The sequence below is a fragment of the Choloepus didactylus genome, chromosome 22, assembly GCF_015220235.1.
Source record: "Choloepus didactylus isolate mChoDid1 chromosome 22, mChoDid1.pri, whole genome shotgun sequence".
Taxonomy (NCBI): Eukaryota; Metazoa; Chordata; class Mammalia; order Pilosa; family Megalonychidae; genus Choloepus; species Choloepus didactylus.
The window spans coordinates 29,409,369-29,431,737 of NC_051328.1; the positions used below are offsets into that span (position 1 = coordinate 29,409,369).

General features: G+C 39.3%; 1 protein-coding gene across 1 annotated transcript; it reads right to left on the minus strand.

Moving 5' to 3' along the window:
* Nucleotides 1-397: 397 nt before the first annotated feature.
* Nucleotides 398-17,927, minus strand: LOC119518817 (ATP-dependent RNA helicase DDX19B). Its single transcript, XM_037816209.1, has 12 exons — nt 17,735-17,927; nt 9,352-9,400; nt 8,397-8,450; nt 7,535-7,670; nt 7,160-7,252; nt 5,296-5,398; nt 4,592-4,706; nt 3,139-3,316; nt 2,517-2,754; nt 1,819-1,981; nt 1,119-1,310; nt 398-712 (listed from the first exon to the last, which is right to left on the minus strand). Exons 1-12 carry the CDS (start codon nt 17,906-17,908, stop codon nt 651-653), a joined length of 1,557 nt encoding a protein of 518 aa, XP_037672137.1. The 5' UTR covers nt 17,909-17,927; the 3' UTR covers nt 398-650.
* Nucleotides 17,928-22,369: the final 4,442 nt, after the last annotated feature.

The window sequence follows — 22,369 nt, forward strand, 5'->3', positions numbered from 1 at the left end:
GTGAGTAGCAGGAGAGAGGAGGCTGGCAACACTTCAGATGAACTGTCCCATACCACCTCCAGAACAGTAGCTCATATGCCCCTCTGCTGCCTCACCCCGTACTTCAAACAGAATGGCTGGGCTTACACACCTACTCTATATGGGCCTCTCTCTCTGTGTTCCCACTTCATTTTTGTCATTTCCACAAGGGCTGAAGGCTGGACTGCACATTCCTAGCCAGAGAACAGGCAGGGACAGCCAGAGGAGATCCTGGGGTCAGAGATAAGCCACAGCAACTAGATCAGTGTAACATAGGACACTCTAGTGAAAAGAAAAAAGAAAAAAGAAAAAAGAAAAAGAAAAAGAAAAAGAAAAAGAAAAAGAAAAAGAAAAAGAAAAAGAAAAAAAAAAAAGACAATTTCCAAAAGGTAAATTTCTGTGTATTCTCACGCCTAATCTTCAAAAGTTGTGTAAACAATTTTTTTCTACCTTCCCCCATCATTTGCACAAATTTTCGTCAAGTCCAAACGTAATTTAAAATGAGGTAGGTAGTTTCTCTCTGCTTGTGCCTTCATCTTTGTGGTGGTGGCTGCTGAGGCCTGTGCTGGGAAAGCTCTCGTCTCCCGGCAGGGGCAGCGCCAAGGGTGGGCACCGGTTCCTGGTGGAGCTGCTCAGTTGGCTATTTTCTCAATCTCATCCAAATCATCTGTGTCCAGTCTTTCTATCTTCTTATCTGAGAGGAAAAGATGCAGAGAGAAATCAAGTTGGGCTTACTGTGGGGACGCAATGAGGTCACCTGGGGAGGGACGGTGCGGCACAGCAGCCAGGAAGTACACAGGTCTCTGTCTGTCCCAGTGAATATTCCATCCCTCTGGCCACAGTGACCCTTAATTTGACCCCAAAGGCTTCCAATACCCAAGCAGAGGTCAACAGTCCACTGCCACTGGAGTCCCTGAGCCCTAAACTCTCCAGGTGTGGTCTGGGACAGCTTCCACATTTAGGAAAAACAGAAAAACATGGGCAGGGACAAAGGTCTTTCCTGGGGCCACAGGAAAACCTACCCTTCTCCCCACCCTTCCCCCTTTGCCTTCCCCCTTGTTAGGAAAGGGCACCAGGCAGAGGCCACTTGAGTGACTCACTAAAATGCTCCTGGATTCTGTTCAGGATGTTCATGCTGTGCTTGCTGTCGACCATGTTCACTGCCAGGCCCCTCTTGCCAAAGCGCCCGGTGCGCCCGATGCGGTGCAGGTAGGTCTCGTTGTCCGGGTTCCCGTCCTTGTCCACGGGAAGATCAAAGTTGATGACGACAGACACTTGCTCCACATCAATACCTGCATGAAGGAGAGTTGGAGATAGGGAAGACCAGCCATGGGAGACCCAAATCACTGTCACCCACCGTCACATCAGGCCAAGGGACGAAACCAACTCCAGTAGAGGGCAGAGTCTGGGCCAGCCGGCTCTGGAATTTGGGGACAAGGAGCAGCACACACAGGCATGTGGCAGAACCCAGAGGAAAAGAAAAGAACCTTGGCAGGTGCTAACCAAATTTTGAAATCAGTAAGAGAGCCTTGGCTAGAGATACAAGTAGCTGCAGATGCAGCTAAAAACTCACTGGTTCTAAGCCAGTCGGATGCTTCTAAGTTTCCTCCCACATGTTGGAATGCCTGGCTTCTCTCCAAGTGCTTATCTGCTGAAGGAAATCCAGTTTCTCCAAGGGGAGACTGTCACCACCAATCCCACCTGATTTCCTCCAAACCATCTGAGTTTCAGACAAGAATTTCTCCTCTGACAGGGACTGGGACCCCAAGCAGGGCAGATCAGGGCACACTCTCTGCTCACCTCGGGCACACACGTTGGTGGTCACCAGAACCTTCTCTTTGCCCTCTCGGAAGCGCTCAATCACTGCAGCTCTCTGCTCCACCATCATTTCTCCACTCAGCAGAGCCACCTGGTGGCCTTCCTTTGAGAGCTCTGCTGCCAGCCAACTGGCTGTTTTGCGTGTCTAGCGTTAAAAGAATTGTTTTAAATAAAGATACCTGTAAAAATGGGACTTGTCACCATTAAAATACATGAAAGTTCTATGAGTTAAGTCAGCAGGTTAGACTTAAAATTTCTCATACAGAATGTTAGCCATGATTTTTGGGGATGAATTACTTAACTGCTCTTAGTTTGTCATCTATGAAGAGTTTGGTTTGGGCCTAAGATCTTCATTCCTCATTAGTCTGTATTGTTAAGTGTACTTTAAGAATTAGTTTCTATTCTTAAATTAATTCATAGGATTGTTATTTGGAGAGTCTTCCAAGTAACTTCCAAGAAGTGGGATCAAAGACAGTTCAGTTTGTCACAAAGTCTCTCCCTTAGACCTCAATACGAGAACATGCCCCGGGGCAGCTGCAGGTGATTCATCATGTCCTTCCTGCCACTCAGTGGGACTGGTCCTCGCAGTGCTAGGCTGGTTCTGCTGAGAGGGAGGGGCAGGGCCACACCCTCCCAGTGGTGTCCTCCCAGCAGGCCCTGCTGCTGTGGCTGCTACTCACATGGCAGAAGATCATGGCCTGGGCAATGGTAATGGCCCCGTAGAGGTTACACAAGGCCTGGAACTTCTCATCTCGGTTATTGCACAGGACGTAATACTGCTTGATGGTGTCCAATGTCTCCTCCTCACGCTTCAGTTTGATGATGTTTGGGTCGGGGACCACTTTCTGGGCAAATTTCCACACGGAGTCTTCGAAGGTGGCGGAGAAAAGCAGCATCTGGCAGTTTCTGGGCAGCATCCTGCAATGCAAGGCCCAGGTGGACTGTGTGATCTAGGGTCCTTTACTGGAAGGAGCAGAAGCACAGCCTCCTCAGGCTGGGATGGTATTGGTCCCCAGGAAGGTTCCCAGGGGGAGGAGTGTCACAGGCAGCAACCAGGGCAGACAAGGGGTCAGGACAGGGGGTGCTGATTCCCTAAGTCTCCTTTCCAACCCTGGGCTGGGAGTATGGTCAACACTGACATGGAAACGGCCCATGAAACAAATGCTTCTGAAGGTTCTGAAGCAAAGAACCCAGCAGGAGAGAGAAGAGAGATTGGACACAATGGAAGACATAGATAACAAGAAGACTTGTGCATGCACACCAGGAGGCCGAGGGTTTCCTCCCTGCTCCAGCAGTTCCTACCTCTGGATGCGGATGCTCTGATCTTGGTGGCCCTGGGTAGCGATCATCACGTCAGCCTCATCCAGAACAAAGACCTTGATCTTCTTGGGGTCAATGAACTTGAGCTTGGAGCACCAGTCCAGGACAGTCCCAGGGGTGCCTATGACAATCTGCTCAGTGATCTTCTGACCTCTTTCCACTGTAGGGACAAGATGTTTTCTGTGCTGTTCCAAGGCAAAGCCAGCTCTCCTCTTTGAGAAATTCTAAAGCTAAGATGTTATTTAAATACAACTGTTTTGATGTTTGCAGTAATATCTTAAGGAAAGGTCAGCATATCACTACAGTATGTAATAGACATTAAAACATGGAGAAATGCTGACAACATACAGTAAAGATACAAAAAACGAGAATATGAAAACTTCTTCAGCAGAGGCATTCTTCTTAATTGTCTATAATCATGCAATTTTCTTCCAAATATCTGATATTTCTATTTCTTCATTGTCAATAGCATTCCACCTAGACCGTGCTTGCATTTACTCATAAGTAGACTTTTCCAAGGTTCTTAGCTCTCCAATGCACTCTTCCCCTTCAACCTATCCTGGGAACTGTCAAACAAGTCTGTTACCTTTAAATCTACTTCCTTGACCGCCCAAAGTCAGTAAAAAGGACTTATTTGAAGGCTTTATATGCTGAAAGAAACTCAAACTGCCTCTTAGAAAATGCACTTCCCAGAGTAGGCCAGACAGACCACAGCACATTCTCAGCCCCGTGTAGTCCGAAACTGAGAAGAATTTGAGTAACAATGGATACTTTATTATTTGGATCATTGTTTTCAATCAGACAATATTCACTGATTCACTTTTACATCCTTTAAGACTTATAATCTTGATTAGAAATGCAAACTCCCTCTAGTCTTGGCCAAAACTTTTACCCAAATGTGAAAGTTAAACAATTCAAAGTTAATGACAATGCTACCTCTGACTTCAGCTAAACAAACCAATAACTGGTCCACATCCCAAACAAAATTCTTCAGAAATCTCTGCTCTTCTAACTCAAATCTAAATTGTAAAATATTAAATGCTTTATGATTATCCTCCAAAAAGTTTTATCTTACTTACTTTTCTTTTCAAAACTGATTTCAAGTTTGCATTTGTAATTTGTATAGAGTTAATTTCTAAATCATAAAGTCGTATTTGTTTTAAAGATCCAAAGGATTCAACAAAACTTCCAACAACACTTTTTCAGTTATTTCAATATTGTTAGTTTGTTATAAAATAAACAAAAGCAGAAAAGATTAAAAAAGAAAAAATTAAAACAATTTAAACCCCTAGTGTTAAAAACCACGAACATTCTAGGTTTTTTTCTTCTAGGTGGAGGGGACCTAGTGTTCATTACACTATTTCAACTACTTGGGTATGTTTGTTATCTTTTTAAAATTAAAAGAATTAACTTATTATTACATACTCATACTCACATTTATTGCCACGAACAGCATAAGCTAGCTTCAGTTCAGGATAAAATTTGCCCATCTGCTCTATCACTTTTCCTGTTTGAAGGGCAAGTTCATACGTTGGGGAGAGGCACAAACACTGGCAGGGAAAGAGTGTAGAACGAGAATTCAAGACAATAGCTCTTTTGCAATGAGGAATTACCATTAGGACTTAGTCATTTCTTCAGCTGAGGCTGATGGAAAGAATATGTAATTAAATTGCAGGCCATTTGATTCTTTACGCTGCAGAGTCATAGCTGAAATTCTCAGGATTGTGGCTCTTTGGGGTCATAACTTAGGCTCAGAAAAACTGAAAAACTTGAAAAAACTTGAAAATAGCTGTTGGCCACTGGAGCACAAAAACTGACATGTGAACAAGGATCTGGAATTCCAATTGGAGATTAGCTCCCTTTTCATTAATCAGAAAGTTCTCAGAACTTTCTAATGGATCATAGTTGTGGATAAAGGAAGTTTTCCTGAAGTAAAGGACCCAAGCCTGCCCCAACCTACCAAACCACAGAAAGGGGATTTTTGTTGCTACTATAAGGTCAACCATTTGGCTTGAACTCAAATTGAGGAGTTCTAATTTATGTAAAGAGTGAGATATATAGCTTGACTTTTAATCCATCAAATGGAATTCCCCTTCTAGCTATGGATTGGTAGAAAACTGAAACTCACAAAGTCCTTACCTGGGGGAATCTGTTCACAGGTTCTACTTGGCTGAGCATGGCCAACACAAAGGCAGCTGTTTTACCAGTACCAGACTGAGACTGGGCAATCAGGTTTTGTGGGCTGGACAAGAAAACAAACCATTTAGGAGCTTAAATCTCAAACGCCACTTTTTTTTTGCTAATAAAAATTAAGAATAAAGCCTCATTTAAGGATGAACAGGCAAAATTCTTTCATAGAAGATGACTCTGCATTCTGTAGCAGTTACATATGCTAGCTTTACAAGTCCAGAGTACAATGGAGGTTTTTAAAAGGTAAGTCAACTCATGTCACTTCTCTGCTCAAACACCTTTCAGTCACTGTCTATTTCACACAGAGTAAAATTTAAAATCCTAATGAAGGGGATATGGTCCTACCTGATCTGGCTCTCTTTTCTGCTTTCATCCCCTACTACTCTCCCCCCTACTCATTCCACTCCACCACAATAGCCCCATTGTGCCTGTAACAACATGCCAGGCCTGCTCCCACACTAGGGCTTCTGCACTGACTCTTCCACCTGGAACAACTGTCCCTAGTTAACTACATGGCTAACTCCTTCCCTCTCCTTCAAATCTTTGCTCAGACATTAGCAACTTGATAAGATCCTACCCTAACCACTTGATTTAAAATTGCAATTTAAAATTTAAAACCACAACCTACTTTGAAATACATTAGAAAACAAGATGTATTCATACTCCCAATCTCCCCTTATTTTATAGCAATAGGCACCTTTTTAACATACTATGTATTTTATTTATTTTGAATAAGAATAAATTATCCATACCCCAAACTAGAATGTAAATTCTTTACAGGAAGGAATTTTGGTCTGCTTTGTTCACTAATGTATCCAAGTGCCTAGAACACTACCTGGTACCTACCAGTTACTTAATAAATACTTGCTAATGAAGAAAAGTACTAGATAATTCTCAAAAGCATTGAGATCCACAAATACAAATGACAAGTGAAAAACAATCTAATAAATATTCCATTTATTTACCTTTATGTATGCTTAAAATTCTAAGCTAAAAAAAGACAACCTTCTTGAAAGGTTTGACACAGAACAAAGAAGTCTTTGAGAAAATACAGACCTAAAATAATATTTTCTAGATAAACAGAAAAAGGAATTTCAGGATTTAAGATTATGTACAGTAAAATTTTACTTTTACAAAATCATATATAATTTAGACACCAATTTTAATAAAATGTTCCTCATGCTATATAACCTTATTACTCAAAATGTGATCTCACACTGGTAACATCAGCTATTTATTAGAAATGTAGAACCTCAGTTTCCAACTCAGACCTACTGAATCAGAATCTGTATTTTAATAAATTCCTATGAGGGTTACATGCCCATTAAAATTTGAGAAGCAGTCTGCCAGAATTACACTATTATAACTATAATTATTTAGTAATTATACTATTCAGGTGAATCCAGTTTTTTTGCCTACAATTTCTGATAATAAATTTTACATATGCATATAATGGAAATCATGGTGGTTATCAAATGTATGTGAATGATACAAACATATACTCAATGAAATAGAAAGATGATCACATAACTAACCAAAAATAAACAAAAAAGCATATAAAGCATTACATACGGTTCCATTCTTAATTTTAAATTATACATATATGTTTACGTAGAAAAAAGGTCTAGACATCTCTATGTCAAAATATTAATAGTTTATGGGGGAGCGAAATCACAGATTTCTTTTTTCTTACTTCTCATTGTTTTCTAACTTTTTTTTACAAGGTGCATGTATTACTAAGTATAATTTTTTAAAATAATGAGTTTTTAAAAAATTAAATATTAAGATGGCCAAATTGTATCAGGATACGTACGGTTCAGCAAGCATCAATGGCAATGCATTCTCTTGTATCTTTGAAGGACGGTTGAAACCCATGGCATAGACTCCCTGGAGAAGCTGTGGTTTCCTAGAAAGGCAGTTAAAAGATGAAAGTCTTTGTGGTTGAAGAAAGAAGCAAAATATCTGGGAGTTTTCTGGCTTTTTTTTTTTTTAATAGCTGAATGAGCACAATGTGTGGCTGCAGCTAAAGCTTTTTTAGATTACTCAGAAATTTTACTTAGCACAAAATAGCTAAATCTTTCATTATATTTGTGTTAGTTACAAATGTTCTACTGGGATGAAAAAAATACATAACAGTCCTAAGATATCTATTTAAACAAAAAGGGGAGAGTCAGAAACAAATACTCACAAGCGAAGTTCTTCAAAAGACTTCACTGAGTAGAGGGGAGAATTTGGATCCCGCTGCAGGACTTCCACTTGGTTTGTGTTATCAACAAGGTTGCTTCTGATCAGCTTGTTGAGTAAGGATTGGGCGGCTCTGTCCTCTATCAGGAAAAAGAGGACAAAGCTTTGAAGTTCATGAAAGACACAATAAGCTCATCTGAATTCAATTGTTATTGGCATTTGAAATAATAATATACATTTATATCAGACCTTCTAATTCAAGGTACATCACAGTTTTGAGTTATAAATATAATTAAAAATTTGTTTATTAAAGGGAAAGGTTATGATACCCATATCACCTGTGTGGGCCTCACATCCTTCTCAAGAACTTAATTCTAAAAGCCCTCCTTCTTGAGGCTCTCTTTTCCTATCTAGACCCAAATATTGACTCCCCAATTTGTACTCAAAGTAAACCTAAAATAAACACACCACGCAATGGAAAAACAGGAATTAAAGCCTGTATCTTGATATCATACAAGCTCTTCGCTTCTTGTCACTCATGTTAAGTATGTCTAAGCATTGATTTTAATTTTATTAGACTATGGGCATGCAATTTAAAGGTTTTTAAATAATGCCCTGTACAAGATAACCATTCAGGGAATATTTCCTGCTGCTGCTGAAGTTCATCAGTTACTCAAAGTAAAATTTTCCTAAAATGTAAACCATTAGAATTCCTTCACCTTTTAACTATCACATGTTGAACTTTTTTACTAATGCTGTGACTCCCATTCAAGTCAAACGAAGTTGGGTATAAAAACGAATTCTCATAACAATCTATTCTCTTAAAATGTACAGCCTCCCTTTCTATAGCTCTAAAGCAGTGTTACCTTTCTCTTCTTCATCTGTCTTCTCTGCATTAGCATTCGTCTTGACAACAGCACCTTTATTAGACACAAAGTGGCCATCATCACAATCACATCCCATACCCAACAGCTGAGACAATTCAAATTCAATGAGACATTTAAAATGTAAAGGCCTGGGAAGCAAAAAAATAAGTCAGGAAACCAAGCCATTGATCAAAACATTTTATTCTTCCTAAATAAAGGTATGAAATACTGGTGCTTAAATTCAATTCCTTCCTATTCCAAACTCAAAAACTAACATTAATTTCCTTCATAGCATCAATTTTTCTGAAATGGTACAGAAAGATGATTACGGCAGTCAATGATCAGAAACCACCTTGATGCTCAACAGAGGATTTATGCAAACCATATTTCATCAGTATTATGAACACAAAATTATGTTTATAGACTTATTATTTGAAATGTCTATTCAAACAATGTTAGTTTTTTGAAAAATATAACTCTAAAGAGTATGTAGTTATGTAAAAACAGCCTAAGTATAAAGAAAAAGATTGTAAATGAATTCAGAGTAAGGTAAAGTTTACATCCCTGACCCCCAACCCCCCATAATATTAGACACAGCAACAAAAATGTAATGGAAATTTTAGATTTTTGATACATCTAATCTCAGAATAATCAGAATAGGAAAACTCTCAGGTTGCTCATATTTTAGTCTATCTCATCCCAAATAAAGGAACATTTATAAAAACAACAAGTAATCTTTGACAGTATTTTTCCATGGTTAGTAACAAATTTAATAATTTATAAGTCAATTAGGCCTCCTCATATTTATAATAAGTTAACTTTGGTTATACAACCCAGTTCATTGATTCCCAGAAGAAATGACTACCAGTATACGCCAGCCCTGTCTGGCACATACTATTAACATAAATACTAAAGGAAATCACATTTGTTTTAAAACTAGCTTTTTGTTACTCACCATTGGCATCTGGTTTGATTTTCTCTTCCTTAAGATGCAAGTTGCTTAACTAAATAGAGAATACGGGGGGGAAATGTGTCAGGCAAATTACTTAAAAGATTTTGAATCAACAGAGCCTCCTGGATGAAGCTGGGGAGAAATGAACCGAGATCTATTCACAGTTAGTTTGTTCTGCTGAGTTCCTTTTGTTTGCTAAGAGTTTGAATGGAAATAAACAAAATTTCTCATAATTCAGCAGCAGAAAAAAAAATTAAACAGTAGCACAAAATCCATACTTCTTAATTATAATCCCTAGAATTTTAATTTGTGACTTTGCTTAATGCCCTAATTACAAAGACCCTCTGAGTGGAATATCATTAGAGTTGTCATTCTTTCATATTCTAAACGAGAGGAAATTTAAAAAGATACTGGCAAACATAGTCTTACTTCAGACAAAGAATGCCAACTTGGCAGGACTGCAATGAATAGCAACAGGAGGAAAGAATCTATTATGGAGCAAAATATGTTCAAGCCATAGGATGTCAGTATGCCTACATGAAGCTTCACATTCAAGTCACCTTGTGCTGGATGTCTGATATTACAGCACACTGTGTCATCAAAATGCCCTTCAGGCTTTAGTGGGAATAGAGAGGAAGCGATAGATCAAAGAGACATTTCAAAGAAAGAATTATTTAGGACTTTGAATAAACACTGTAAATTAAGGATAACCTAGAGGATTTATGTCCCTTATTAGAAGCGAATAACTTAAAGACGGGATACACTTTTATTATGAATTAATCTTTGGATCTAGCACAAAGTAGGTGTTCTAATCATAAAACATTTATATTAAGCAGGCTTAAAATTCTATCTAGCACAGGATAGAAGAATGAAAATGACCACAGTCGAATGAGTCTTTCTTAAAGCACCACGTACACAGATTGAGGTTCTTTATGATATCATTTTTGTCTTTCATCTACATACAAGAAGGGGGAAGAGGGGTGTGGACAGGGAGGAATGAAAAAAAATTGTTTAAAAGGTAGGTGGGAATGGAGAAACTTCACTCCTACTGATGGAAACTGAAAAGGGAGTTTCCCGTGTCTCCATCTATTTAGGTGTTGGGTGGATGGGTGGATCAGAGGAGAAGCAAACCGGAGAGAGTGGAGAAAAAGGAGATGACCCTAAAGGAGTAACATTCCTTCATTAATTCTGAAGGAGAGAGAAGACAGTAACATCATAAACATAAGGCAACTGGCACAGTACATGACATCTAGGAGGTGTTCAGCACCTTTTAGTTGTCACTAAAGCACTCCCTCACATCCTGCCAGTGAACCTAAACTAGTCTGCGTAGAACTCAGGGCAATTGAGGAAGGGGGGGGGGGCGGAAAGAGGGAGAGGGAGACTGGTTGACAGCCTTATTGGCAATATTTATAAGAATAAGGTTAGAAATACTCCATCAGTGGTTAATTGCTACTTAAATTAATGACAGGGCTGAGGCATAAATGAGTCAATGAGGTATAAATGAGTTAGAAATATCCATCACTGTTAAGCATTTTAAGATCCAATAATAAAAGGACAAATCTTTCTTTTGTTGATGCATCACTCAAATAGAGGTTAACAAGGTAAACTGTGATGGTCCAGATAACTGAAATGGAATGTGTAGGAAAAGTTAGTAGCAACAATGTAAATGAAACTAATAGATGCTATTTTGATTACTATGTATCTGAATTCTGAAAAGGTTCCAGCAGAATCTAAAAACATACTCAGTCTTCACTTGGACATAAAGGGTAACAGAAGTGTTTTTACTCATTGGTTCATTTTTAGAATATTGTGATCTATTACAATTTGGCTAAGTAGGTTTATGAATCTTATCCAGGTTCAACTGAACTAATCCACATAAGGTCAAGTAATTTAAGAGATTCCTGCAAAGAAACTATAAATTATAAATAACACAACAAAATAATAATAGCTATCATTTATATAGCATTTACATCAGGCATGCCTATAACTCAATGAAGTAGGTACTATGATTATCCCCATTTTGCAGATGAGGCAAAGAAAGGTTAAGTAATTTGCCCAAGGTCATATAACTAGTAAGTGATGGAGCCAGAATACAAATCCACATCTGTCTGGCTACAAAGTCTGAGCTCTTAACCTCTACATAATAGTGCCTCTCATACACAGATAATACTAATTTCAAAGAAAATATTAATCTTAAGGATAATATAATGTTGTACCCACTTTGGAAAACAGTCTGGCAGTTCCTCAAAAAAGTTAAACAGAGCTAGCATATGATCCAACAATTCCACTCCTAGGAATACACCCAAAAGAAGTGAAAATATATTCTCACAAAAAAACTTGTACATCAATGTTCTTAGCAGTATTTATTCAGAATAGCCAAAAAACGGAAACATTCCAATTGTCCATCAGCTGATAAATGGATAAATAAAATGTGGGTGTACCCATTCAATGGGATATTATTTGGCAATAAAAAGAAATGAACATCTAGGGATTGAAAATGCCTTCTTGACCAAAAGGAGGAAAAGAAATGTAACAAAAAAAGGTTACAGTGGCTAAGAGATTTCAAATAGTCAAGAAGCTATCCTGGAGGCTACTGTTATGGAAGTTCCAACTAGATATCCCAAATGGCCACAGCATGACAAGCCTTAACCAACAGTAGTCTCAAAATGCCTAGGTCCCTCTCTGAAATTCTATAAAAGTTTCACTCACTAAGTTTATCTCTCAGAAACTTAAATCACCAGAGTGTTCCTATGCCAGACAAATCCTAAAACCCAGAGGCAACAGCCTCTTTAAGAACAACCACCAGATGCAGCCCCCTTCCCCATAATGTCGACAAATCTTTTCATTATGAACAAGTTAGGGTGGTCACTGCCTAGATACCCATGATGATAGAGAAAGTGATTAAACGAGAGGAAGGGGGTAGCAATAGACAAGATAGTATTACGAATACTGAACCTTTATCTTAGTATTTTTTTAGATGCTAGGATATTAGACTAGCTAGAAGGAAATAACTGAAATGGTAGAACTATAATCCATAACATTCTTTGAAATTTGCTAACTACTTGTTAAATTATACATTGGAAGTTATCATGTTACCTGTATATGTTAAATTTCACAATAAAAAAGGTATTAAAAAAAGAAATGAAGTACTAGTACATGCTACAGAATGGATGACCCCTGAAAACATTGTTAAGTGAAAGAAGCCAATCACAAAGGACCACATATTATATGATTCCATTTATATGTAATGTCCAGAATAGGCAAATCCACGGAGCCAGAAAAGTAGATTAGTGGTTGCCTAGGGCTAGAGAGGTTGGAGGGAAATGTGCAGTGACAGCTGATGGGTACAGAGTTTCTTTTGGGGGTGACGAAAATGTTCTAACATTGATTGTGGTAACGGCTGCACAACTCTGAATATGCTAAAAAAAAAAAAAAATCAGTGAACTATATACTTTAAATGGATAAATTATATGGTATGTGAATTATATCTCAATAAAACTGTTATTAAATGAAAAAAATACAGTAAAATTAAACCATAACACTTTAAAAATAGAGTCCCAAGATTCAATTTCATAAAATGCAGAGTTTTGTTACAGTTAGGTTAATAAAATGGCTGGAATGAACCTGCTGAGGACAACTGGAGCTAATCACATTATAGCTCAATTCTCATTACCACAGGGTGCATTATTCTGAGTTTTTGTTCTATCTTAAATTTTAATGATGCAAACTCAAGCAAAAAAGAAAATGAGAAAGCTGCTACCTACTCCTAAAAAACTCTCTTAAGACTTATTAATAGGTTAAAACAATGACAATCTAATCTGATCTGATAAGAAGTTAGAAAAAAAAACAAACTTAACCCAAACTATTTGTAATATGTATTTATAGCTATAACAATTAATGACATGCTTTTTTCAGTGTACATTGCACCTTGAGACAGCTAATGAACACATAAAGTCAAGACAAAGGAAGCACAAGAAGACATTTAAGAACATTCAGTTTCAGCTTTTTTTGTGTACATTTTATAACGTACATCATATAGTTAGTAAAATAGTATAATATGTAACTTCTAAAGAGATACATATACACTGAGAGCACATGCTCAAAAGTTTCTTTCTGACAGGGCTAGGGAATGAAAAAATTGAGATTACAGCTCATTTAATTACAGTGCCTGCCAGTCTGGGCCTGAGAACTGCTAAGATGAATAAGCTAAGGGTCACAGTTGATGAAAGGCATCATGAAAAGGGGAGCACTAGGTGGACATATGTATACTGAGTGCTGAGACTTCAGTGTTCCACCCACCTCCACTCTCTCCTCTGACTCAGCTCCCAGAACATTGATAGGCAGCCTCCAGGCAGGAAATGAGACTCTCTCTCTCTCTCTCTCTCTCTCTCTCTCTCTCCAGGCAGGAAATGAGACTCTCTCTCTCTCTCTCTCTCTCTGCAAAATCTGACACTCTCAGGACACCGATATAAGAGTTAAAGTTAGAGTTGACAGGTCCCATTCATGCATTTAGAGCTTCCACCCATCTTTTTAGTTAACCAATCTTAAATATGAGTAGACAATTAAGGATTATCAGACATCAGAGAAGTCTTCATCATGAAAAAATTGATACTAAAATAAATAGAAGCACCTTACAGGAAACAAAGACTGTACAGAGAGAAGAAAAAATCATTAATATCCTCAAAATGATGAGAGGATATTGTAGCCCTGAAACAAGCATAGGATAATATTTGTAAGAAAAAAGTTAGCTCCTGAAATCAAACACATGATAGTAGAAATTAAAAACTAAATAGGTTAGAAGGTAGCTGAGAAAATCTCCCAAGAAATACAGAAAAAAAACACAAAGATGGAAAATAGAAAAAGAAAAATAAGGTAAAATTAAAGGATTCTTTTCAATAAATGGTGCTAGAACAATTGGACTTTCATTTGTGGGGAAAAAAATGAAACCTGATTCATACCTTCCACTACATAGATGTAATGTCCAGATAGAACACAAAAAGCACTAATCATAAAAACAAAAATTGAAATTGTCATCAAAATTGACAATGTTCTTTGGAATGTACTGCTAAGAAAATAAAAAGACAAGTTGAAGTCTGGGAAAATATAAACAAAGCACATATCTGATGAAGGACTTGTGTCCAGAATACATATTTCTCAACTCAATAATAAGAAAACGAATTGATTTTTTAAATGGCCAAAAGGTTAGAAAAGCCACTTCAAAGGAGATATACAGACAGTAAACAAGGACATCAAAAGATTCTCAACATCATTAGTCATTAGGGAAATGCAAATTAAAACAATGAGACAACACTATACATCTATTAGAATGGAGAAGAAACTTAAAATACTGTGCTAGTGAGGATGTGGAACAACCAGAACTCTCACACACTGATGGTGAGAATGCAAAATGGTACAGAAGCTTTGGAAAATGGTTTGGAAGTTTCTTATAATATTAAGCATATACTTACTATACCAAGCAAATCCCACTGTTAGGTATTTAGCCAAGAGAAATGTAAATATATGTCCGTGCCATGTCCATACAAATCTGTATGAACGCTGATGTATACTGCTTTATTCATAATTGCCAAACACTGGAAACCCAAATGTCCCTCAACAGAATCAGCAAACTGTGGCACATCTATACAATGGAATACTACTCAGCAATAAGCAGGAACTACTGATACATGCAAAAATATAGCTGAATCCCAAATGCATTATGCTAAGTGAAAGATGCCAGACTTTTCAAAAAGTTATATATTGTACGATTCCTTTTATATGATATTTTGGAAAAGACTAAACTGTAGGGACAGAACAAATCAGCATTACCAGAGAAGGATGAGGAGAAGGCAGACTACAAAGATGTTTGAGGAAACTTTTTGGGGGTGGCGGTTATGTTCCATACCTTGATTGTGGTGGTGGTTATATGACTGCATGCCAACATTAAAATTCACAAAACTGTATCCCTAACAAGAGTGAGTTTTACTATATGGAAATTATACCTCATAACCGGACTTAAACTAAAGGACCAGTCTAAGAGATCCAACATTCAACTAATAAGAGATCTGGCAAAAGAATGAAAAAAAAAAGGGGGGGGGGGGGGGAGAAGAAATCAACAATGAATTTATTCAACAAAGTTTCCCATAACTGAAAGAGTTTTCCAGGTTGAAAGGACCCAGTCAGTGCCCAGCAAAATGGGTGAAAATAAACCCATAATAAGGCACATGGTCATGAATTTCTTGAATACTAGACACAAATTGATCAATCTTAAAAAAGGAAGAAAACAGGTCACATCAGGAATCAGAATAGCTTCAGATATCTCAATAACAAATACAGAAATCTAGAAGGCAATGGAACAATGCCTTAAGACATTTGGTAGAAAAATAAGTGCCAACCTACAATTCTACACTCAACCAAACTATTATTCAAATGATAGGGCAAAATAAAGACCGTTTCAGACAAGCAACATCTGAAAAAATTAACTTCCCATACTCCTCCAGAGAGCTGAAGGATGGCTCCACAAAAATAAGGGAATAAATAAATAAAGAGGAAGGAGAGGGGATACATCAAGGAGGGGATTCCACACAAGAGAAAGGAGGAAGGAATTCTCAGAATAAGAGTGAGCTGGTCTGAAGCTGTTATGTACCCCATAATAAGCCATGTTCTTTAATGCAGTCTTGTGGAGGCAGACCTATTGTGGATAGGTTGTGGATTAGGTTGTTTCTATGAAGATGTGACCCTGTCCAATTGAGGGCAGGAACTTTTGATTAGTTTACTGGAGTCCTTAAGAGAACTAAGAGTCAACACAGACCCAGATGCTTGGAGATGCAGGCAGAAAGACATCTGGTGATGCTAAGCTAAGAAATGAAGCCCAGAGTTTCCCCAGGAGAAACTAAGAGAGGAACCCCAGATGCTTAGAGAGAAACACCCTGGGAGAACAAGCAAGGATGCACAGGAGCTTAGAGAGAGAAGCTAGAGAGACAGAAGCCCAGAGACATTTCGGAGAAAACCATTTTGAAACCAGAACCTGGGAGCAAAGGACCAGCAGGCGTCAGCCACGTGCCTTCCCAGCTGACAGAGGTGTTCTAGATGCCATGAGCCTTTCTTCAGTGAAAGTATCTTCTTGTTGATGCCTTAGTTTGGACACTTTTATGGCCTTAGAACTGTAAATGTATAACCTAATAAATTCCCTTTATAAAAGCCAATCAATTTCTGGTATTTTGCATAACAGCAGCTTTAGTAAACCAGAACAGGCCCCATTTCTGCCTCCCTCCTTAAAAAATTTAACAGTTAAGCTCCAAACACAGGGTGAGAAATGGGACTGATAGACTATTTATGTGTCCGAACATTCTGAGATAAACCTAGACAACTGGCAAAGGACTTGGCGTTGAATTGGTGGTGAGTACAGGGAACACAAAGTAAAAACAAAGCAATTATAAATTCCAAGGAAAATAAAAGTTTTACAAGGAAGTAAAAGTATTCATGGTTTACTAATAAAACATGGAAGAATGATCTCACTAAAATTACAACATAATATAATGAAAAGATGGAGAATGAGGAGGTGTATATACGTGGTGGGGGAGGAAAGATGGAGGGAAAAGAGTCCAAATCAATAAATACCTAAAAATGAAAACTCAAGAAAGTAGCAAAACAAGCATGTTACTCAGAGAAAAAGGTGGTAGGTACTGTCAATCAATTTCAAGACAAAAATGTAGTTGCCCCTGGGGAGTGAGATTGGTGGTGGTGGGAACCACTGTTCATAAAACTATTTGACGCTTCAATCTTTGTGCATGTATAACTTCTTTTATCACTTATAAAAAATAAGACAAGGTCCTTGCTCTGGAGTAATTCACAGAAATCAGTATTAACAGAAGTAGGTTCAAAGCCCTATCATTACTTAGGTTGTTTAGGTGAGAGAAATGCAATCTACACAGTAATATCTGTAAAATAACCAGCTTACTGTGTGTGAGACCCAGAAAAAAGAACAGAGTTCAGCGGATGGGAAGAGGATTTACTAACTGCCAGACCTACTGAGTCAATCATTCACCATCACTGAACAAGCTGACAGAATACACAAATTTGAGTAAGTCATGGTTCCTGACCCTAAGAAACTTCAGAATCTGGAGGTGGAGAATGACATCTACAAACGTAATTGCAATCCAGGGTGGTGAGTGCAATCTACGATCAATCATTATTCCAGTAAGACAGAAGACGGCATCTTTATCAGTAGGAATATTCACCTGCGCTTACATAACACCGTGTAGGGAAACAAAGCCAGCTTAGGGTCCAGGCTCCATCCCTGTCCTACTCCCCATCCCGGCCCTAACCGGGGATCAAACCCCCGACCAGAACTGGTCCCCTGACCCCTTTACTACTGAAGCCAACTCACCGACTCGGCCGCCGCTTCCTGCTCGTCCACCGCCAGAGCCCACGAGTCGGTGGCCATGGTCCCAGGGACGGGTGGGACCTTTGCCCTGGCGGACTCGCCGGATGGCACGGCGCGATCGTGGGCTCCGGGGGATCCTGGTAAGCCGGGCTTGGGCAGCGTAGCGGGGGAAGTCATTCGCTAAAGCGCTGGGAACCGGAAGCGGCGCGCCGCGGTGACGTCAGGGTCCGCGCCGGCCCGGCCTCCCCTCGTCCCTTTAGAGCTGTCGCTTCCGTCCTTTTCAGGTCCTCACTCCTCTCCCCTGTATTGCTCAAACTTTCTTATCAAACACCCAGAAACGTGGCCTGAGGCAGTTATCTTGAAATTCCCGAGCTCCTGTCAACTGGTTCTCCACCCAAAGAACGTTCCCGGCCAGCACAGTGGCATGGAAGACTGAGATTGAATGTAGCAAAACAGAAAACAACCATTCAGATACTCACCAAAACGCATTTTGAAACAAGTGGATAAGTATTTTCACTTTTCAGGCTGGTAATTTAAAAGGTCCAGGTGCTGACCAAAAGTTTTGGTAATTAGTCCTCACAAATACCGCTTAGTAAACACTTATCCCACAATGTGGCAACACCACTGACAGGAATTTAGCCTTAAAAAACAACCCAGGAAAGTGTCTGGGAAGAGGAGTGGATTTGTGGAACTGCACAGACACGGCAGGGGGGTGGGGATGGGGGGTTTGACTAGAGAAAGGGATGAAGAGGCAGGATGGAGATGGGTGAAAAGGGCTATGCAGAGCAGCTTAATGGGCAAAGCATGAATTGGAGTGAGCTGTGCCTAGGTTAGAATCCCAGCTCTCCTACTTAAGGGCTGTGTGACTGAAATAATGTTTTAAAAGAAGTATCTCAAATTTTTAGAAGAAGGAAAATAAGGATTAAGTGCTGCCCTTGCTTTCCCTGAACCGAAATCAAACAAGCTTCTCTTCCCTTATTACTTCACTATAAAAACCCAAGCAAGTTCCTGTAAATGAGAAAATAAATCCCAGCTCTTACCACTTTGCCAATATTCCACTATAAGTCACTTTTCAAGCTAACAGCGGGGCTCTATGTGGAATTTTACCAGTAGGGTTTGAGTAAAAACGTCTTGAGAAAAGGTAAAGCAGTTCCAGGGAATACACTATTTGCCATAATTACCTTTTTCTCCTGCATCATTTAGGGGGTAATTTGGGGAACTTTTTGTTTGTTTGTTTTTGGATCCTGCAGGTGAGGATGTGACCAAAAAAAAAAAAAAAAAAAAAAAAGGCAGCCTGGGAACCATGACCTACATTTTATCCTACCACAAGTCTGAAGCAACCCTGGGGATATTTTGCCAGAGAAATTATATTATTTCACAGGGCCAAAGGAGGTTAAGGAATTCTCAAAAAAATTTTGATGAGGTTTAAAATTAAATCATATGAAGTGCAGGACAGTATATAATAGGCCCCATCTGTGCAGAAAAACAAAATGAAACAAACTCACATATATGCTGGCTATATAAAATAGAAAATATATAAGATACACAAAAAAAAAAAACTGGTAACAGTGGCTGCTCTGATGGGGGGCGCTAAAAGACGTTTAGTCTACACTAAACAAACAACAAACCCTAATAAAAAGCGTCAATATTCTAGACTCTCCTATGTCCATCCCAAATATATCTGCACAGTGAGAGACTCCTACTAAGAAGGGACCTGGTTTCCAAAGTGGGATATGGAGTGAGGTATGCTAGCGGAATTAAGATCACCGGAGATGAATTCAGCCTTTTGCACTTACTTCCACGTGACCTTAGGCAGCAACAGTGTCCTCTGAAATCACAGTACACACCCATCTCCAGAGTGTGAAGATTCAACGAGATCACCAAGTTAAAGCTTTTGGCCTGCTTTTGGCCCAGTGCCTTGCATATGGCGAAGTTTCAACAAATATTATCTATTGTTATTATTCCTGCCCCCTCCCAATAGATAGGGCAGAGGAAGATGCCTAAATGCAAAAAGAGACTTTCTACTCAGGGATACTCACATCGCCCACGGGCAGCGCAAGCGTAAACCTGCCCAGGGCACGGCCTCGGACTCGGCCAGCGGCCCCGGCCATCGCTGCTCAGCATGGCGGTTACGCTCTGCCAACGGCCCCTCTTCCGAGGCGGCTGAGGCCCGGAAGCCGGTCCCGCCAGCCAATCAGTTGAGAGAACAGAATAGCCCTCGAGCATGCGCACTTGGGTTCTTCGGGCAAAAGACTGACTCCGGCAGGGGATGCCTTTGTGTAATGCTCTCTGTCATCTTTTGCCGAATGTTTGGCATGAGGACCAGCAGCGTCTCGTTTCCTTAAATTCGCTTCTCAGGGACCAACGCATAATTGATATTTATTGGTGAATAATTACTGGTGAATAAATGGATGAGGAATCCACACCCACATAACTTGGGTAGGTCAAACTTACAAATAAGCGTAGAGGTTCATCCTCTAGTCTACGCTCTTGCTACCTTAAGTGTGAACCCCGGCAGGGCGGCAAGCATAGGTATCACCCAGGAGCCTATTAGTAATACAGACTCTCTGCCCCTACCCCGGATTTACTAAATCAGGCTCTGCATTTTAAGATCCTCAGGTAATTCCTACAGCAACTTACAGTTTGAAAAGCACTGCTCTGGGCGAGAAATTGTAATTATACGCTCAGTGAAGTTTTCCTTTGGAGGCTCTCAAAGCAACTATTCATCCACCCCCATTTGACCTGTTAGCAATAAGTAAATATCCTAAGCCCATTTTACAGATGTTAAAAGTAGCTTAGGTGTCATGGGAGAGTTAGTATCTAGGCCTACATCCTTTCAAAACTAAGTCTTTTAGTTGTACTATCTTAGGCCCAAGGTAAGGTTCGACCAGTGTTCAACTGAAGAGTAAGCTACGCATATAGCTCTCACACCCACCTATCAGCCTCTTTGTTTGACCTAGAGTAAATTAGGAACTTGTCAGAAGTTTCCTAAAATATATAATTTGCATTTTGCAGTAAGACAGTTTTCCTTCCAGCATATAGCTGCATTATCCACAAGTGAACAATTTTATAGAGAACTGGGTAAATTATCTGAATAATTCATGAAAAAAATGCATGGTTTAGAAGAATATGACTTTTGGGCCTCAATTACAATTTCTCTTCATGTGTACTGACCCAATCATTGGGTGAATGAAAAATACACTTTAAAAATCTGTCTTTTATATCTGTCTCTATTTCCTTCGTTACTGAAGGTGTTATCCTATAACTCCTTAATAGCAACAATTCAGGCAGCATAGCAAAGTTATTGAGACTATGTCCTATACTATTTTATTTTAAAAGTACAATTTGTACATACCTTCTGGCTTTCCTTTTTATTGTAGTGGCAAAGAAGTCTGATCCAGCTCAAATTCTCAAATATGTTATTTTAGGCCAATTTGGGAAAAAACACTTGTCTCTCCTGGTTTTGCCCTTAGCTGCATTACTTAACCTCTCTGGGCCTCCATTTTCTCAGCTGTTAGAAGCAGATAACAATAGTAACCACATTTTTAAGGTTGTTGGGAGGATCAAAAGCTTAGATCAGTGTATCAAACTAATGCAAAAAGCTAACAGGGAAAACTGTGTGTGAGAGGGGTGTTTATGGGAACTGTGCACTTTCTGCATGATTCTTCTGTAAACCTACAACAGCTCTAAAACAAAAAAACCTTAGAGCAGGCAATCTGCTGCATACTAAGTACTCAACAAATGTTGGGTATGATTATTATTGATGACTTGCTGTGAACTGGGAAGTTAAAGCAACTTATTTTTTACTGGCTTTTGAGCTTGACCTTCGATTTGTATAGGATTTTTTTTTTTTACATTAAAAAATTATTATTTTTGTGCAATGTCCTTAACTCAGTTGTAACTAACAGCACAATTTTATGCCTACGTATCTGGAAATGTCAAATGATGGAAATAATAATGGCATGATTAAGAGCATGGGCTTTGGAATTAGGCAGACACGATACAAATCAGGATTCGGCAATTTACTCCCATCCTGAACTTGGGCAAGGGAGTTTCCTCATATGTAAAAGCAGCATGCCTGTTGACCTGCCTCACACAGTTTAAGAATTAAATAAAACAATCTATGTGAAATGTTGAACACAATGCCTCGTATGTAAATATTAACTTATTTTTCAAAGGCAACTAGAAGACAAGGTGCTAATTCAATTGTCCAACAACTGTTAATTCTGCCACACTAAATCCAAGGTCTTAAGCCTGGTGTATCCATGCGCACAATATGATAGAATCCTTAAGTCCTTCTTTATCATCTTACAACTAAAATAAAAAAGGACTAGACTTCTACCAAACCCATATCACTGTCTCCTCTTACTACCCATGTCAACCATTAAGGATCTTCTTACGCAAACCAAAATGGCAACCGCAAGGAGCCGGCGTCCAAGCCTATCACGTGACGCACCATACCCCTTCTTTCCCAGCCATTGCATCAGCAGATTTAGAGCGGCCTCCCAGAAGCCGACAAATAAGCTGATTCGTGTTCAGTTTGATTGGCATATAGGGTGGCCAATAATATCTTGTGGGGTACGGCGCGGCGGGGCGCTTTCCATCGGCTCGCTCTGATTGGGCGGGGCGGGGCGGGGC

What these genes read in the sequence shown, in the direction of transcription:
- LOC119518817 (XM_037816209.1), bottom strand. Translation starts at nt 17,908, where the DNA reads ATGACTTCCCCCGCTACGCTGCCCAAGCCCGGCTTACCAGGATCCCCC. An exon ending in AGGAAGCGGCGGCCGAGTCG is followed by an intron (nt 9,401 to 17,734) that starts GTGAGTTGGCTT and finishes TTCTCTATTTAG; the next exon opens with TTAAGCAACTTGCATCTTAA. An exon ending in TCTTTTGAAGAACTTCGCTT is followed by an intron (nt 7,253 to 7,534) that starts GTGAGTATTTGT and finishes CTGCCTTTCTAG; the next exon opens with GAAACCACAGCTTCTCCAGG.